Source organism: Nicotiana sylvestris, chromosome 12 (genome assembly GCF_000393655.2).
Source record: "Nicotiana sylvestris chromosome 12, ASM39365v2, whole genome shotgun sequence".
Classification (NCBI taxonomy): Eukaryota; Viridiplantae; Streptophyta; class Magnoliopsida; order Solanales; family Solanaceae; genus Nicotiana; species Nicotiana sylvestris.
In genome coordinates this window covers 130,948,165-130,964,650 of record NC_091068.1, presented here as the reverse complement: position 1 = coordinate 130,964,650, position 16,486 = coordinate 130,948,165, and the positions used below count along the sequence as shown (strand labels likewise).

The window sequence follows — 16,486 nt, the reverse complement described above, 5'->3', positions numbered from 1 at the left end:
CCCACAGATGGCGCCAAATTGTTTGACCAAAAAAGTGTTAAACATTTTAGTTAAACTAATCAATAGAGAGATAAAAGGTAAATCTTAGCGAGATAAAATTAGCTCTAGATCCAAACATTTTGAGTATAAAAGTTGAAGAAGACCAAGTTTGTATGATATTTCTTAAGATGATTATTATACATTAAATGCAAATGGTAAGCTTACATCTTTGACAGACTTGCACCATACTCGTAGAAGCACAGAGGGGGAAAAGAGAAGGTTGTTTGATAACTAGGAGATCTCCCTTTGTTGATTCCATAACGATGATTATAAAATGTTCTAGCCCAATCTGGGCTGAGGTTTGTTCTTGGTCCCCTCTTTTGGTGATCTTTCCCCCTCTATATATGTTAACAATTTTTCCTTTTATCCAATGGTCTTTAACCGGCGTACTTTCTCATGACTGTACCCTTCATTACTTAACCAAACATTACAGTTGTTCTTCGATATAAGCATTCTAGTGGCTTGGCCCCAGCAGTGGCCGAAGTTCTCTTTGCTATCACGCCCCATGGGCACGACTACAGCTCGGTCGACCCCTTATCGTTCCTTTTAAGAACCATTTTATGGTCAGATTTTGACTCATACAATACTTTTGCTTCGTCTTCAAATCATGTAATCAACCAGTGATTGCCATGGTTATATTTCAAAAATGTTCTCATGTTAATCTACTGTTAAAGTGAACACACCATGTATTGGCGAGAAAGTGCACGAATAGGAGAAAACTACACTTTCAATTCCATCACTTCTTTCGTCTCTCTCAGCAGTAACAAACAAATATTACCACAATGGTTTTCTTCTCTATCAACCGATTTCCATTAAATTCCTTAAGATTATTAGTAATCTGTGTTCGAAACCAGAAAATCAGAGAAGCAAAAAAACATTAGTTCAATAAACAAAAGAGAAAATAAGTGTGTGCCCTCTGAAGAATTTAATCCCCTCACTGTTGCCCAATGTTATGGAATACTTCCTCCCAAGATAGAATGGAGAAATTATTCTATAAAAGCGGCACTTCAATTTACAGAACTTCAACAAACTCAACAAACGGAGTAAACACACTTGACACTTTGTTTATTTGGAAAAACAATGCGACAATGTAGAAAAGAAGGGAGAAGTTTTCAGGTTTTTCATGTTTTAAAAATGAGGCCAAACCTCAAAATTTATAAACAAAGAAAGGGTGAGATGAAGAGGTACAATCTAAGAGATGCCTCTTCCATTTCCCATTCACACCCTTTAAATAAAAATCCAATAAGGGGCACCTATTTACCTACTTAATACTAGCTTGGAGTTGTTTTGGCTACTACAATAAGATGGTTTACTTATATAACGCGACTGTAAGAAATTCTGCACAATCAACAATAACCAGCTGTAAAAGGTAACCCTGTCTTATTTCCAGTTTACTAACTCCACTTTTTATAGACGATAACTCTAGTTATTTCTTAGATGATATGATAATGTAAAATACTTTTATGCTGTCAGTGTGTTGAAATTTTAATTATATATGTACCGAATGTAGTGCAGCAACGATAAAGTTATCTTTGTGTGACCTATAAGTCACGAGTTCGAGCGGTGGAAGCGTCACTGATGCTTGCATTAGATTAGACTGTCTACATCACACCCAAGGGGTGCGGCCCTTCCCCCGATCCTACGTGAATGCGAGATGCTTGATGCACCGCGCTACCCTAGTGCGAGTAAAGTCTATCTTATTGGTGAAGTCCCTTGCAATTCAAATTGTTGTGTTTGCTCGAAACACCCTCCAAAAATCACTTACTCCCACTCCACACTTTCTACATGGAGTGTTTTTTACACATCCATAACCATCTTTTAATGAAATGAGCTACGGAAAGGTTTAAATTAATGTATATTGTATTATACATACGAGGAAGGAAGGGTATGGAGTATAAAGGGTAGACAAGATCCGGACTTGAGCTTGCTGCAACTATGTATTAATGTTTTTTAATCTCTGCAGTTGCAAGTTTTGCTGCCAACTACCCCTTAGCACCTTCACCAATGTGACTAAAATTTTAGCCCAACACTAAAACAGCTTCCTACAATAATGGAGCTTCATGAATTTAGCCGAAAACTCGAGGACAACGTCTCTATGGCACATGGAGAAAATAGTAACTGTAACTCTGATGCAGAACAAGTCCTTGAACTCGGCCATGATCTAAATATTCTGCCTAATCCTACTTCATTTCCCTTTGTTCTTTCCTTCCATAACCTCAGCTATAGTGTTAAAGTTCGACGTTACATGGTACTTCCTAAGTGCTTGAGGAGAGATGAGGACATGACTCGCACGAAGGTATTGTTGAATGACATTTCAGGCGAAGCAAGGAAAGGTGAAATCATGGCAGTTCTTGGTGCTAGTGGTTCGGGAAAATCAACGTTGATCGATGCCCTTGCAAACCATATAAAAAAGGAAAGTCTTAAAGGTAGTGTAACATTGAATGGTGAAGTTTTGGAGTCCAAGTTTCTCAAAATGATCTCAGCTTATGTTATGCAAGATGACCTCTTGTTTCCTATGTTGACAGTCGAAGAGACCCTCATGTTCTCAGCCGAATTCCATCTCCCTACGACTTTATCTTGGTCAAGAAAGAAGGAAAGAGTTCGAGCATTGCTCGATCAACTAGACTTGCAAAATGCTGCTAATACAATGATTGGAGATGAAGGCCACAGGGGAGTGTCAGGTGGAGAGCGAAGGCGTGTTTCTATTGGAATAGGTATCATTCATGACCCTATTCTCCTATTTCTTGATGAGCCTACTTCAGGACTTGATTCTACTTGTGCTTATACGGTGGTCAAGGTCTTGCAAAAAATAGCTCAAAGTGGAAGTATTGTGATCATGTCAATTCACCAGCCAAGTCATAGAATCCTTTGTTTGTTAGACCATTTGATCTTTCTCTCATGTGGTCAAATAGTGTTTAGTGGCTCTCCTGCAAACCTTCCTCAGTACTTTGCTGAATTGGGAAGTCCAATTCCAAGAGATGCAAATCAAACAGAATTTGCTCTGGATTTCATACAAAAAGTAGAAGGAACCCCGAATGGAACCAAGAATTTGGTGGAATTCAATAGATCATGGCAAAGAGAAAATCCAACTTGCATCAGCTTTTTCAAAGGACCTAAACCATCGTTGCAAGATGCGATAAGTGCATGTGTTTCAAGGGGAAAATTAGTCTCAGGAGCAAAGAATATCGGCCACAATCTTTCTTCCTTAGATGTCGCAAAATTTGTTAATCCATTCTGGATAGAAATGGTTGTGATAGCAAAAAGATCTATACTTAACTCCATGAGAATGCCTGAGCTGTTCTACGTGCGTTTTGGTGGTGCTGTTGCAACTGGGATCATCCTTGGTACTCTCTTCAGGAAATTGGACAATTCCCCAGAAGGGATTCAAGAAAGGTTCGGTTTCTTTGCCTTTGCCATTTCCACAATCTATTACATTTGTGCTGAAGCCATGCTAATCTTCATCCAAGAAAGGGATATTTTCATGAGAGAGACAGCGCACAATGCTTATCGCTGTTCCTCCTATGTTCTCTCCCATGCCATTACCTCAATTCCTTCCCTATTAGTCCTTTCCCTTGCATTTGCTGTCACAACTTATTGGTCTGTGGGACTTGCTCATGGCTTTTCGGGTTTTCTTTTCTTCTTGCTCTTCATATTTGTCTCATTTTGGACTGCAAATTCCTTCATCACATTCCTCTCCGGATTCATTTACAATGGAATAGTGGGTTATACACTAGTTACCAGGATTTTTGGCTGTTTTTTGTTGTTAAGTGGCTTCTTCATCAGACGAGATGAGATCGCCCCTTATTGGATTTGGTTTCACTATATGTCTCTAGTGAAATACCCTTATCAAGGGGTTTTACAGAATGAATTTGATGATCCACACAAGTGTTTCGTAAAGGGTATCCAGATTTTTGATGCCTCGCCGTTGAAGGATGTTACTGAGTCATTGAAGATCGAGTTGTTGCAAGACATGAGCAAGATATTGGATATGAACATAACAAACTCGACTTGTTTGACAACAGGAACAGATATATTGAAGCAAACTGGGGTGAATGATTTAGACAAATGGACTAGTTTGTGGATCACCATTGCTTTGGGAATTTTCTACAGGATTCTCTTCTATTTTGCTTTGTTGATTGGAAGCAAAAATAAGAGACGCTGAGTATTTTTTTAGGAAGAATACTCAGCGTCTCTTATTTTTGCTTCCAATCAACAAAGCAAAATAGAAGAGAATCCTGTAGAAAATTCCCAAAGCAATGGTGATTATCATGACAAAATCTTTGATATCTGTCTTCTGATTTTCTTTACTTTCCTGCTTTATCTTTCCTTGGATTGTATCAAGTCTAATGTTTCTGACTACATACAGAATGCATATTTCAAGTGATATTAAAACTTACATGCATTTTTAGTAGTCAGAAGAGGTTATTGCTTAGGCTTTTCAGTGAAAAGCAAAAGATCAACCATTTGATATTTCATGATATATGTGACTTCTTATATTTCCAGAGTTGTAGGCTCTCACTAGGCTTTGCAGCTTTGCTCTCTAAGCATATTCTTGTTATTGTTTGATTGATGACGAGTACTCTAGAACCCCTCTCACCTTGCCACCCACGCTCACCACAAACAACAACAACATCCCCAGTGTAATCCCACAAGTGGGGTTTGAGCAGGATAGTATGTAAGCAGACTTTACCTTTACCTTATGCAGGTAGTATCATATCATTTATGCAATTATTAGTAAACCAATTAGCACGTTTTTAAATGAAGTAAACAAAAAGCATCCAGAAGATGCAGCAATACAAAAACATTATTTGGCTCAAGCATATAAATAGGAGATGTGAGCATTCAATCCATTACAGCTGAAAAACTTTGATCTTTAATTTACAGGATCTCAGAAATCTTGAAATATGTTACCCTACATTAACTATCTTCCTGAAAAAGGCCGATGAACCACTTCCAACAAAGACAAGAATATATTGGTTGAACTTGGCACTTTCTGAAACACTTTCGGCACTTCAATTAAACTTCAGAGTCCATTTTCTTAGCCCTCTTCCTTCTCTTCATAGGACATGTAGAATCATATTCAAAATCTTCTTCTTGTCGATCACGATGTAAATAGGCCCATAGACGCCATTTCTTCTCAAAGTTTACACACGGATCATTTTCATAGTGCAAACGGTCCAAAGCTCCACTAACAACTTGGTTAACTTGCAAATCTGAGATGTCCTCAACAATGAACTGAGAGTCCCTTACCAAAACACATATATCAGCTCTGGTTCCAACGCCTCCAGGCAATCTAGCAGCTGCATCTCTTACCAAACAAAGGACAGTAAAATGAGGTGGTCGATTGTGCTTAAGAATATGGTGATCACGAACCTTTGTTGGTGGTTTTCCGCTACAACTTTTCAGAGGTGCAACGACAGACCTCTGACCATCAAGGGCTGTATATGAGAAAGCCCTGTCAGGTACTGTGTACCTTAGAGTTTCTTCTCGACGGAAATAAGCTCTTACTTCCTCACAGCTGGGACTTATGGTCCTAAGACTTTTCACAGCTCTCGATTCCCGTAACCTTTCACTAAAGTTGATATGTTGCATCAATTCCTGTGGTGGTTTCGGAAGACTACCAATTCTTAGTTGCATCTCTTGCCCTTCTTTCAACCAGTAAGCAAACGAATCAACCAGTTTCACGAGAGTTTTGCGTGGAAGACCCCAAGCCTGAGGAGATGTTTCTTCCTCAATATGGTCAATATGCAGTACAGAGGAAGGGAGTGGACCAATCCATGACCAACTTTTGCTATGCCTTTCATAAACTACAAGTGCCTTTTGTGATTTTGCTCCGATTGATACTGTTCTTGATGAGAACACTTTGAGAACTCCATTGACTAAATCCTGAAGTGGCTCCTTGGCTTCAAGAATACGAAAGTCACGAGTATTCAATCTCACACGCTCCACAATTTCAGGTGTAGCAAGAGAAGGTAAGTTCTTCCGGACAAATCCTTTCAATCCAGAGAAACATCCACCACGCTTCTCAATCCAACTGACACCTTCAGAATGCTTTCTTTGTTTCTTCTTGTTGGTTTCAACATACTTGCCAAAAATGAGGCTATTGTTTTTTCCAAGTGGTGTAATTAAAGCAATTCGGACAGCATAGAGAAGATGTATAATGGAAAATGAGGATGTATCAGGGATAGTGGGGACAATACAAGTTGACTGCAGCTTCTTTGGTGGTTTAATACTAGGATTTATCCGGTCCCTGAAAGCACCTGTCTCATCCTTCATTTCCTGCAATTTTTGTTCCCTCCATTATCAACTTTATTCACCGATTATAAACTTAGAATATGTTCAGTTTAAAAGATTATGATCATCTGATTTAAAAGGCTTCTGAAGCTTCCTTTCAATCCATTGCAACTATAATTGTCATCAAATATTGAAGTAAAGCATTATGATCAATAATAGAACAAACCTTAGCTTTCTGCAGATTTCTTGTGCATGATCTACTTGTTAAATTAAGATGTTCTGACGTTTCACGTGAATGGAATGTCCTCTTTCTACTTTTTCTCTCTACAATAGTAGCTCTTGCAGATTGCAAGTCTAATGTTTTCGCATTTTCTATCTTCATCAGCTTGTCTGTTCCGAATCGGCAGCCACCTTTCTGGGTGTTTTTAGTTAATCTGTTAGTTGATAATTTAACCACTCCATGTTTAACATGACGAGATGGGAACTCCTTTGCAAAACAGCCTTTCACTTTCGCCATCTGTAACAGAATATTTGCTGCGCGAATATCTTTCTTGTCAGGCATGTCATCAGATGTCATTTTGGTCTAAGTTTTTGCGTCTCATGAACTTCATTTTCTAAATATCCTGACAAAAAAAAAAAAAAAAAAAAAAAAAAAAACTCCAAAATCAGCTTAAACACCCGATACTTGTAATATCTATCAGTGTCCAACTACACAATGTGGAGGTGTAAGAAGATTTCTTATCAGAAGCATAAAACATATGCTAATGTACTTGAGTTGTGAACATGAATCTGGTAACTCTAACCTGTGTTTGTTTGCTTTCTCTCCTTGCAGGCAGTGGCGGAGCCACGTTCAACCAAGGGGTGGGTGTCAATCGACATCCCTTCGCAGGAAAATAACACAATATTGCTAGATAACTTTTTTAATTTTGTGTATATTTACTATACGTTGACAGCCCTTGACTTTTCGATGTATCTAATTTTTATATATGGACCCCTTGATGAAAATTCTGACGCCACTACTTGCAGGTAAAACTTGTGCTTTATATTTTCACCAGCAATAACATGTTATAATTTTTGCACTTTCGATGATATCCATAATTGCATAGCTTTCAATGTGATACTGTATCCATGGAAATACTTTCCTCGAAAATGACTTTCGTCATACCAAACGGCAAACACACTTAGTACTATTCAGTGTTTTTAAAAGTGAGAAACAACAATTCATGGAGCTTAAAATGAAAAGCAACAAATGAAATGCACGCTTCTAATTTGAAGTGAAGCGCATAAATTACGGAAAATAAAAAATACTTAACATATATGAATTTGGTACTACAACAATCAAATTGTAATTGAAATAACTAATTTTAGCATCCAATTTACTATATGGTGATATTAATCCATTAAAGTAATCCGCTTCTGTTTAGGATCATTTTTCGTGTCATTGTTTAAAATGCAAAATTCTCTGAAGCACATTGCTTTCCCTATGAAGCGAGAACCCCTTCATCACTTTAAGCGACAAAGCAATGGCTTTTAACAACAATGACTATTTATAAAGTCCAAATCTTTTATTCTTTTAAGGGAAAAGGCCTAAAAATGCCACTCAACTTTCAGAAATGGTCTATCCATGTCATCCGTTAAAAAATGCTCATTTCATGCCAATGCCGTTACACATTTGGCCCATCCATGCCATTATTGACTAACGGCTCAATTTTTATTTGGCCCATCCATGCCACTGCCGTTAGTCAATAATGGCATGGATGGGCCAAATGTGTAACGGCAGTGGCATGAAATGAGCATTTTTTAGGCATGGATAGACCATTTCTGAAAGTTGAGTGACATTTTTAGGTCTTTTCCGTTTTTTTAAAAACAAATTATCATAGTCTCAACATTCACCCAAATAGAGAAGTACATTAATATCTAACTTTAGGCTCCTCTTAAACCAAAAAAAAAAAAAAAAAAACTGTTCCAAACCTATTCTTAATCTCTGTCAGTCAAAGTTAGCATATCAAAATTGGGAGTAAATAATATGTTTTTGTGTCATTATTCTACCCAACATCCCTATAAAGAACCCTTACATGCAGACATAAACATGCTATAAAGGTGTGTCAGTGTACACACACATAAAACATGATTATATGAATAATCATCATTACCACATTAAACTTTAGACTGGTCATGTGTAAAGAAAATAAAACCAATATACAAACTAATGTTAATCTCACCTTCAGTAACATTCAAAGATTCCACATTTTGCTGCAGAAATTTGTGAACAAAAATTAGTCGTGTTCTCTGCCTTGTTTTGATCGGGAAAATCGTATTAATTTTCCTTTTTGATTTTTGACTGTTAGAATATCTGAAAATCAAATACGTATAAAAAAGAAAAAACAGAGAGAAAGAAGAATAAAGAGAAACTACAAGAAGCTATGGCGAGAAAGAGAGTAGAGAGAGCAAAGTGAACAAGAAAGGAAGAAAACGAAGCGTTTTCGCTTGTTAAAAAGGCAAGGAAAGAAGGAGGAAGACGATGCTGACGTGGAATAATTTGAGTCGTTAGATGATGTAGTCGTGGAAATCAGATACACATAATGTGAATGTGTTTTTGTTATTCCTTTTTTTTTTGTTGACATTTTTACTGTAGAAATTATAGAAGTGAAAAGGGCCAGAATAGTAGTAGTATTAATTAGGAGGGAAGTGGAATTTAGTTGCTTTTCTAGATTAGGTTAAGGAAGATTTTCATCTTATCTCCTCTCTAAAACCTTCCTATTAAATCTTTTTTTTTGGTTTTCCACCCGATTTCCGGTACTTGCATTGGAGCCCGACTATATCCGAATTTGTGCCGCGTAGGGCCCCATTCGGGGGAAGCGCTCCCTATCTAAATTTTTTTCATACCCAGGTTTCGAACCCGAAACCTCTGATTAAGGGAGGAGCAGTCTCATCCACTGCATCACTATCTTTTGATGGTTCCCTATTAAATCTTGAAATCAAAGTACAAGGATCGATATATCTAAGGATTGAGATATTTTTTACAATTTTAGAAGCTACATAAAAAATGTTAGGAATCACAATTCTACAACAGAAAATCTTTAAAATGATTATATTTAAAATTTGTTTGATATATGATCATAGAACAAGTCCTTTTTTGGACGAATTTACTAATTAAATCCATTTTATTTTTAAGAATTAGAGTACAAGAATTTTGAATTTACTCCAATCTTGACTCAAGTGAGCTGCATTCTACCAAACCCATTGACCTAATTCTCTTTTTTGCAAATGACTTTATGCTTGTTTTAGATTTTATATGATCTTCTTTCTTTTGGCGCTTCATTTCAGTTTGATGTTGGTGAACGAATACAGGTTATATTCATTGTGCGAACGAATACAGTTGATACAAATTAATAACAATTGAACAGTCGCTACAAATGGTAAAAACTATTTATACTATATTGTATTTACCATTCGTAGCTATACTTTCAGCAAAATTACCATTCGTGGCTACATTTGAATTTTATAGCAAATCCATGAAATAAGATATCAATTATTTTGAATTGAAACAAGAGAGCAACAAGCTCTCATAGCTCGGTTGGTTAGAGCGTTTGCTTAGCTAGCAAGGGTTTTGAGTTTGAATCTCAACAAGAAAATTTTATTTTTCTATATTTCTGTATTTTGCCATAATTGTATTCTTTGCGCAAACAAATGCAGTCGATACAAGTTGTATCCTTTGTATATACCCATGTATACAGTTGATACAAGTTGTATTCTTTGTATACAACCTTGTATTTTGCTTTGGTTAAAGTTGATACATATTGTATTCGTTGCACTATACAATTGCTACATGTTGTATTCGTTGCGCGAACGAATACAGTTGACACAAGCTGTGTTCGTTGCGCATTTGAATACAAATGACATAAATCAGTAATAATTGAACAGTAGCTACCAATGGTAATTAGGCAAATTGTAGTTATTAGGCTCTAAACTATAGTGGTTTATGAAAATTACTCTATTTCTTTTTCTCTAAAGTAAATTACACGATGTATCATTCTCAAAACATGAATTAACGGGGTAATATGAGTGTCAATGGTTTGGTTCGGCCGGTTATTTTATAAAAATTATGTCATACCAAATGTTCGGTTATTCCATTTTGTATAACCAAAGTTAGACATTTCAAAATCATCCCAATCATCTCAGTTTTTCTTCGATATCGGTACGATTCGATTAATTTTTCGATATTTTTAAAAAAATATCATGCAAGAGTCGCTAGTCTAAGTTATAATGCGATAATGTTTACTTGCATAGGACTTTGGCAGAACTCTCTGGATATTTTTACTATTTTAAAAGTGATAATCAAAGGAACATGAAAGATGTCATGTATAGAGATTCATCCCATAATTTTATGGTCGTGTAATACAAATTAAGCAAAGACAGAAATATAAATCATACGAGTGGAAAAATACTAATCAAGTTGGGACTCAAAGAATATAGCTTATTACAAGATTAATAACCAACCAGAGAAATCTAATAGTCGAATAGGTTTGGAAGTAAGACTTTGGATATTAATTATTTGGTCACTTGTAGTCATTTTCATAATCCCAAGTCCCAAGAAAATTTTTTTAGTGCTTTGTTAATTTTAAACTTAGTATATAAAATATATTTTTCATATATAAATTTATTCGGTACTGTAGGCATACAAAATTTATTGGATTTAAATCCATAAAATTAATTTGGACTATATTTTAAATTCAAGATATATTGGTCCAAATATATATATTATGGGCTAATATAATTGGATTAATTATATAACTCCAATATATATGGATTAAATAAATAAGTCTTAATCCATTGAGCTAGCCCATTTAATTGCGCTAAAGTGATGAGACCACTTCATTAAGCCCAAGATGTCATCTTCCTAGAGGCCCAATTTGGTGTCACGTGTCAAATGACATGGCGTGCCAAGTCAAACGGAAGAGTCAATAGGATTGTGCCACGTGTCAAAATGACAAGGCATGTCAAGTCAAATTAAAAGGCCAATAAAATCGCGCCACGTGTGCAAGTGACATGTTTCGGCTAATCAAATGTGGTCTTGTCACACTTCAATTTGATTGGTCGGAAAGAGTTTTTTCTTATCACAATTCTTCCCTCCCACAACTATAAATAGGGGTCTTCATAACTCAGAAAAGACACCAGAAGTTATAACAAGACGCAAGAGAGAGCTCGTGGATCAAACGCCGCAAATTTCTCTACAAGTTTCAAGCTTCAAGCAATCAAGTTCAAGTTCAAGAAATCAAGTTCAAGCTCAATAACGAAGAACAATTCAAGTGTTCAAGATCAAGAATGAAGTCAAACCAAATACAAGGCGTTAAAGATCAAGGCTACTTGTTCATGATACAATTCGTGGCAACAATCAAAGTGTTCGCAACGGATAAATCAAATTTAAATTTAAGATCAAGCTCAGAGACCCTTGAATTTATACTAGAAAAGTAGAATCACAAGAATCATAGAGATTGTAACACTCAAATATTCAAAATAAAACACTACGATTGTTGCAATATTTTTCGGTCTTGATTTTATTTTCTTGACGCAATTTATTGTCTACAAATTCTGGCACACCCAGTGGGACAATCTCTACCTCTCATCTCAACTTTTCAATCACTAAAGTCCAAGAACATTGAAATGGCTTCAAAGAAAATCAACTCCGGTTCAACTTCCACCAAGGCTGCTAACTCCAGGTTCTATGCTGATGTGGAAAGCATCATCGATGTTACCTTTGGAAGCTTTGGACAAGTTACGAGGAGCAAAGAAAGCTCTTTAGGACAACAAGCACCTCAAGTGTTGTCCGCGTCAACCCCTGTTTTCGGATCTTCATCCTCAAAAGGAGCAAGATCTTCCACAAACTCATCTGAAGGAGGAAGCGATGTTGCTGAAAAGATCAAGAAAACTCTTACTCTGTTTGACCTCTCCGGATCCAAGCACTCTGCTGTGAAGGAAGATGATAATGCTTCAAGTGATGGATCCTCCCCACTTACACCACATAGCGTCAACCGATCAAGGATCAATTTGTGTGAAAATCCATGCTACTATCTGTCGTCCACGACAATCATACAAGCCATGGTGACAAATACTTCATCCATGGAGGAGCAGTTGGCAAACTTGATGGAAGCAATCGCTGGCTTGACCAAATACATGCAAAATCAGGAGGCTAGAATCGATAAGCTAACAGACAGGGTGGGAATCTTGATGGAAGAAGAATCCACCCATGCACCCAACAAGCTCTCAGAAGTTCTAGAAAGTGACTCTCCCCCAAGACAAGTACCATCCACTAAGGCTATCCCTGTCCCATTTGAAGGGATGATTCCAATCGATCAACTGAAAGAGTTCATTGAAGGAACCATTAAGAACAAATATGAGGTTGCTGCCAAATCCTCCCTTACGTATGCAAAGTTGTACACTGCAAGGGTCGATATGTTGAAGATACCTTGTCACGACCCATTTTCTGAACAAGCCGGGACCGACACTCGATCACTAAACATGACCGAGCGAACCATCTCTGCTTATCAAATCTATTATAACTCCAAACTTTATATGCAACAAGGCAATACTCTAACCAAATACTTTTGATTAATTTAAATATTTAAATAAATCACTTCCAAAATTTTATTCATAGTAACTATTGAATTACTACTAAGTTATTATCAAAAATATTTTAATCTTAACCCAACGACTATGTCTATGAAGCCTCTACTGATAAACTGATGCACTGCTCAGGACATGAGATTTCCTGGCCAGTTCTCTAAGTAAACAAAGAAATAACTAAATAAAGATAACTTTAAGGAATACTCCACGAACAAAAGCGGAGCTCACCAATAGCACTGGAAGAGAAGGAAGTCCTAACCAGTAGCCTGCTCGACTGCAAAACCAGTTCCTATGTTGTACCGCAAACCAACGTAGGTTCCCAAAAGAGAACGTCGGTACCATCCATTGTACTCAGTGAGTCTCAACAATAGGGGGCAAAACTTTAATAACATATACATTACGAGCAAAGGTTCTAAATGCATGTAAAACATAAAGCTTATACGAATAATTCTAAAATAATTGCATAATAGTAGTTTATGAATATTCTAAAATAATTTTTTTCTTTTTCTTTCTTATAAAAAAAATACTTCACTTTATACTTTAGGAGTTCCAACTATCCTGACTTAATTCTGTCTCAGTCACCGTGTGATCGGCACGGGTTCATCCCAACCTGATCGAATAGGGCCAATCCACGAGGTGCCACTCGCTTCATGGTTCTCAGCGCTCATGTATCATACCTTAGCATGGCTAAGTAATTTCTCGGCAATGAGACCCTCGGCTCGTGTGCTCCCTACTTTGGCACAAATAGTTTCAGGAAGTCAACGCCTTGGTCAGGACCCTCGGCCTGGACGATGACCCCTTCTCAGAATAAAGGATACTCCCAAAAATCTTTTCTTTCTACTTCTTCTTGTGACTTTTCAAGTTTAAATCTTTTCTTTTTGGAACATCATGTACATGCTCATGCTGGTATCCTTAAATTTAAAGCATGACATACGAATGAAATAAACATCTAAAAGTATTTCTAAAGATTCTTGCTTCTTCATAAATTTTCAACATGAAAATAGCATATAAGAATAACACAAAAATCTAAAAATTTATGCACATATATCATAATAAATCATCTAAACTTTTGCTAGAACAATTCTAATTTAATAGGTACTCACTCGCTCCAATTAAGTAAATATAAACACTTTTAAGCAATTCATCAAACACCTTGTATGCGTGCTTTTGTAAGTTAAACCACTTTAGTAAAGGGTTATATCAACTAACCTCAATACTCCTTGAGCCAATACGTAGCCCAGATCAATTTATATCCGTCAAATAATTGATTCTACAACAACCAGTGTATTTTTATTAATTTCAAAGTTTCACACGTAAACATGGGATTTACTGTTGATACAGAAAAAGAAAGGAATTAACTATTTAATTTTTTACCTATTACTACTGTAGGGTAATTGACAATAGGGAATTTTATATACCTGAGTTCAAAAATTAGTGATTTGTAAAGAACCCTAGATTTTCCGTTGACTGCGTGAATTGTTCGCTGCTTCTATTTCTTATTTCTGTGCATGCATTTCTCAAGTTCTGTTTCTTAAGCTTTTGTGTGTTTTGGACTTTTGGTTTGTTTTGACTTTCATCAAGGCTTTATGCCTTTGATTTGGTCACTGGAACAGAGGAGTACTATATGGGCTTTAAGCCCAAATTCTTAAAGACTTACTTTGCTTCTTTTTCCTTTTTTTTATACTCACTTCTAGTAATTAATAATATTAAAATTAATATTATTTTCCTAATTTGTATATCCAATTATTTAAGTGCGTGTGTGTATGTATATATATATATATATATATATATATATTCACTACAGGCAAGAAAAATAATAATTTAATTCTATAATTAGCGTGTCTCGAAACTTTTATAAATTTGAAGAGTGTTACAATCTTCCCTCCTTAAAAACATTCATCCTCGAATGTTACTAGGACTTTATTATTAAGCTAACAATCATCCCTTAGGTCCTTGAACCTCTTAAATTTTTCTTAGCACTACTCACTCTTCCAAGGCACTCAAAATTTTTGCTCACTCCCTAAATTTTCAAAAATTTCGGCAGAGTTTCCCTTGTAAATTGGACTATCCAAAAAAAATATCCCTGTCACAAATACCACAACTACACCAACAAAAACCAAATATACCATACATGCCATTTATAGGCACCATACACAACTCGTAAATTAATTACTTACACCCCGGCAAGGAGGTATCACAATAACCAATAAGAATCTAAAGCAAAACACTTTAGAAAAAGTAAATCACTTTAATGAGTTAAATGTACTCTGGCGTGGCACTAAATTGTTAAATAACTAAATATACTCTGACAAAAACTAAATTACTTCAACAACTAAGTATAATTTACCAAGGACATAAACACATGCTAACTTGTATTTAATAAATAAAATATAAATACCAAACCAAACCTAGGTTCACATACCTTTTTCCTCAAATAAATATGGATATTTCTCTCTCATATCTTCTTCGACCTTCCAAGTAGCCTCTTTTGAATCATGATTACTCCACAAAACTTTTACCGATGCTAAATCTTTTGTTTTCAACTTTCTTACTTGCCTATCGAGAATTTCTATAGGTACCTCTTCATAAGTCAAGCCTTCTTTAGTTTCTATGGTATCGACAGGTATTATATGCGACTTATCATGAATGTACTTTCTAATCATAGACATATGAAAGACGGGATGAACAAAGGACAACTCAATGGGCAGTGCTAGCTCATAAGCCACGTTTCCCTTCTTTTCTAGAATTTTATAAGGTCCGATAAATCTAGGGCTAAGTTTCCCTTTCTTACCAAACCTCATAACTCCTTTCATTGGTGAAACTTTCAAAAACATTTTATCACCAACCATGAACTCTACTCATGATGCCTCTTGTCAGAATAAGACTTTTGACGACTCTGGGCCGCTTTCAGTATTTCCCTAATTAGCTGAACTTTCTTTAAGTCATCACAAACAAACTGCTGGTTCAAACCAACCCACTAGAGACCTACATCTTCACCCATAAACGCTTTATAAAGAGCCATACCGATGCTAGCCTGATAGCTGTTATTGTAAGCAAATTCTATAAGTGGCAAGTGATCATTTCCATTACCTCCAAAATCTAAAACACATGAACTCAGCATATCTTCGAGTGTCTGAATGGTCCTTTCTGCCTGGCCATCGATTTGTGGATGGAAAGGTGCTCAAATTGACCTTGGTACCTAATCTTTTCTGAAATACCTGCCAAAAATGTGTCGTGAAATGAGGGCCTGTCAAATATGATTGAAACTAGAGTAGCATGCAATTGGACTATTTCTTTGATGTACAACTGCGCATACTACTCTGCAGAATATGTCGTCTTTACTGGTAGAAAATGCGCGGACTTTGTTAGTCGGTCTACAATAACCCAAATTGAATCATGCTTATGGTACGTGTGAGGTAGACCTACTACGAAATCCATATTAATCATCTCCCACTTCCACTGTGGTATCTCTATATCTTGAGCTAGCCACCAGGCCTCTGATGCTCGGCTTTGACTTACTGGAAATTCAAATATTTAACCACATGATCTGCTACTTGTTTCTTCATGCCTTTCCACCAATACAACTCTT

At 36.3% G+C, this 16,486-nt stretch overlaps 2 protein-coding genes across 2 annotated transcripts; one reads left to right on the top strand and one right to left on the bottom strand.

Annotated features, from left to right (window-relative positions):
- The first annotated feature begins 2,199 nt into the window (after window positions 1-2,199).
- Window positions 2,200-4,201, top strand: LOC104235817 (ABC transporter G family member 20-like). Its single transcript, XM_009789639.2, has one exon. It carries the CDS (start codon window positions 2,285-2,287, stop codon window positions 4,199-4,201), a length of 1,917 nt encoding a protein of 638 aa, XP_009787941.2. The 5' UTR covers window positions 2,200-2,284.
- Window positions 4,202-4,833: 632 nt separating this feature from the next.
- Window positions 4,834-8,720, bottom strand: LOC104235816 (uncharacterized). The gene is made up of 3 exons (XM_009789638.1): window positions 8,496-8,720; window positions 6,500-6,896; window positions 4,834-6,318 (listed from the first exon to the last, which is right to left on the bottom strand). Exons 2-3 carry the CDS (start codon window positions 6,848-6,850, stop codon window positions 5,056-5,058), a joined length of 1,614 nt encoding a protein of 537 aa, XP_009787940.1. The 5' UTR covers window positions 6,851-6,896; window positions 8,496-8,720; the 3' UTR covers window positions 4,834-5,055.
- Window positions 8,721-16,486: the final 7,766 nt, after the last annotated feature.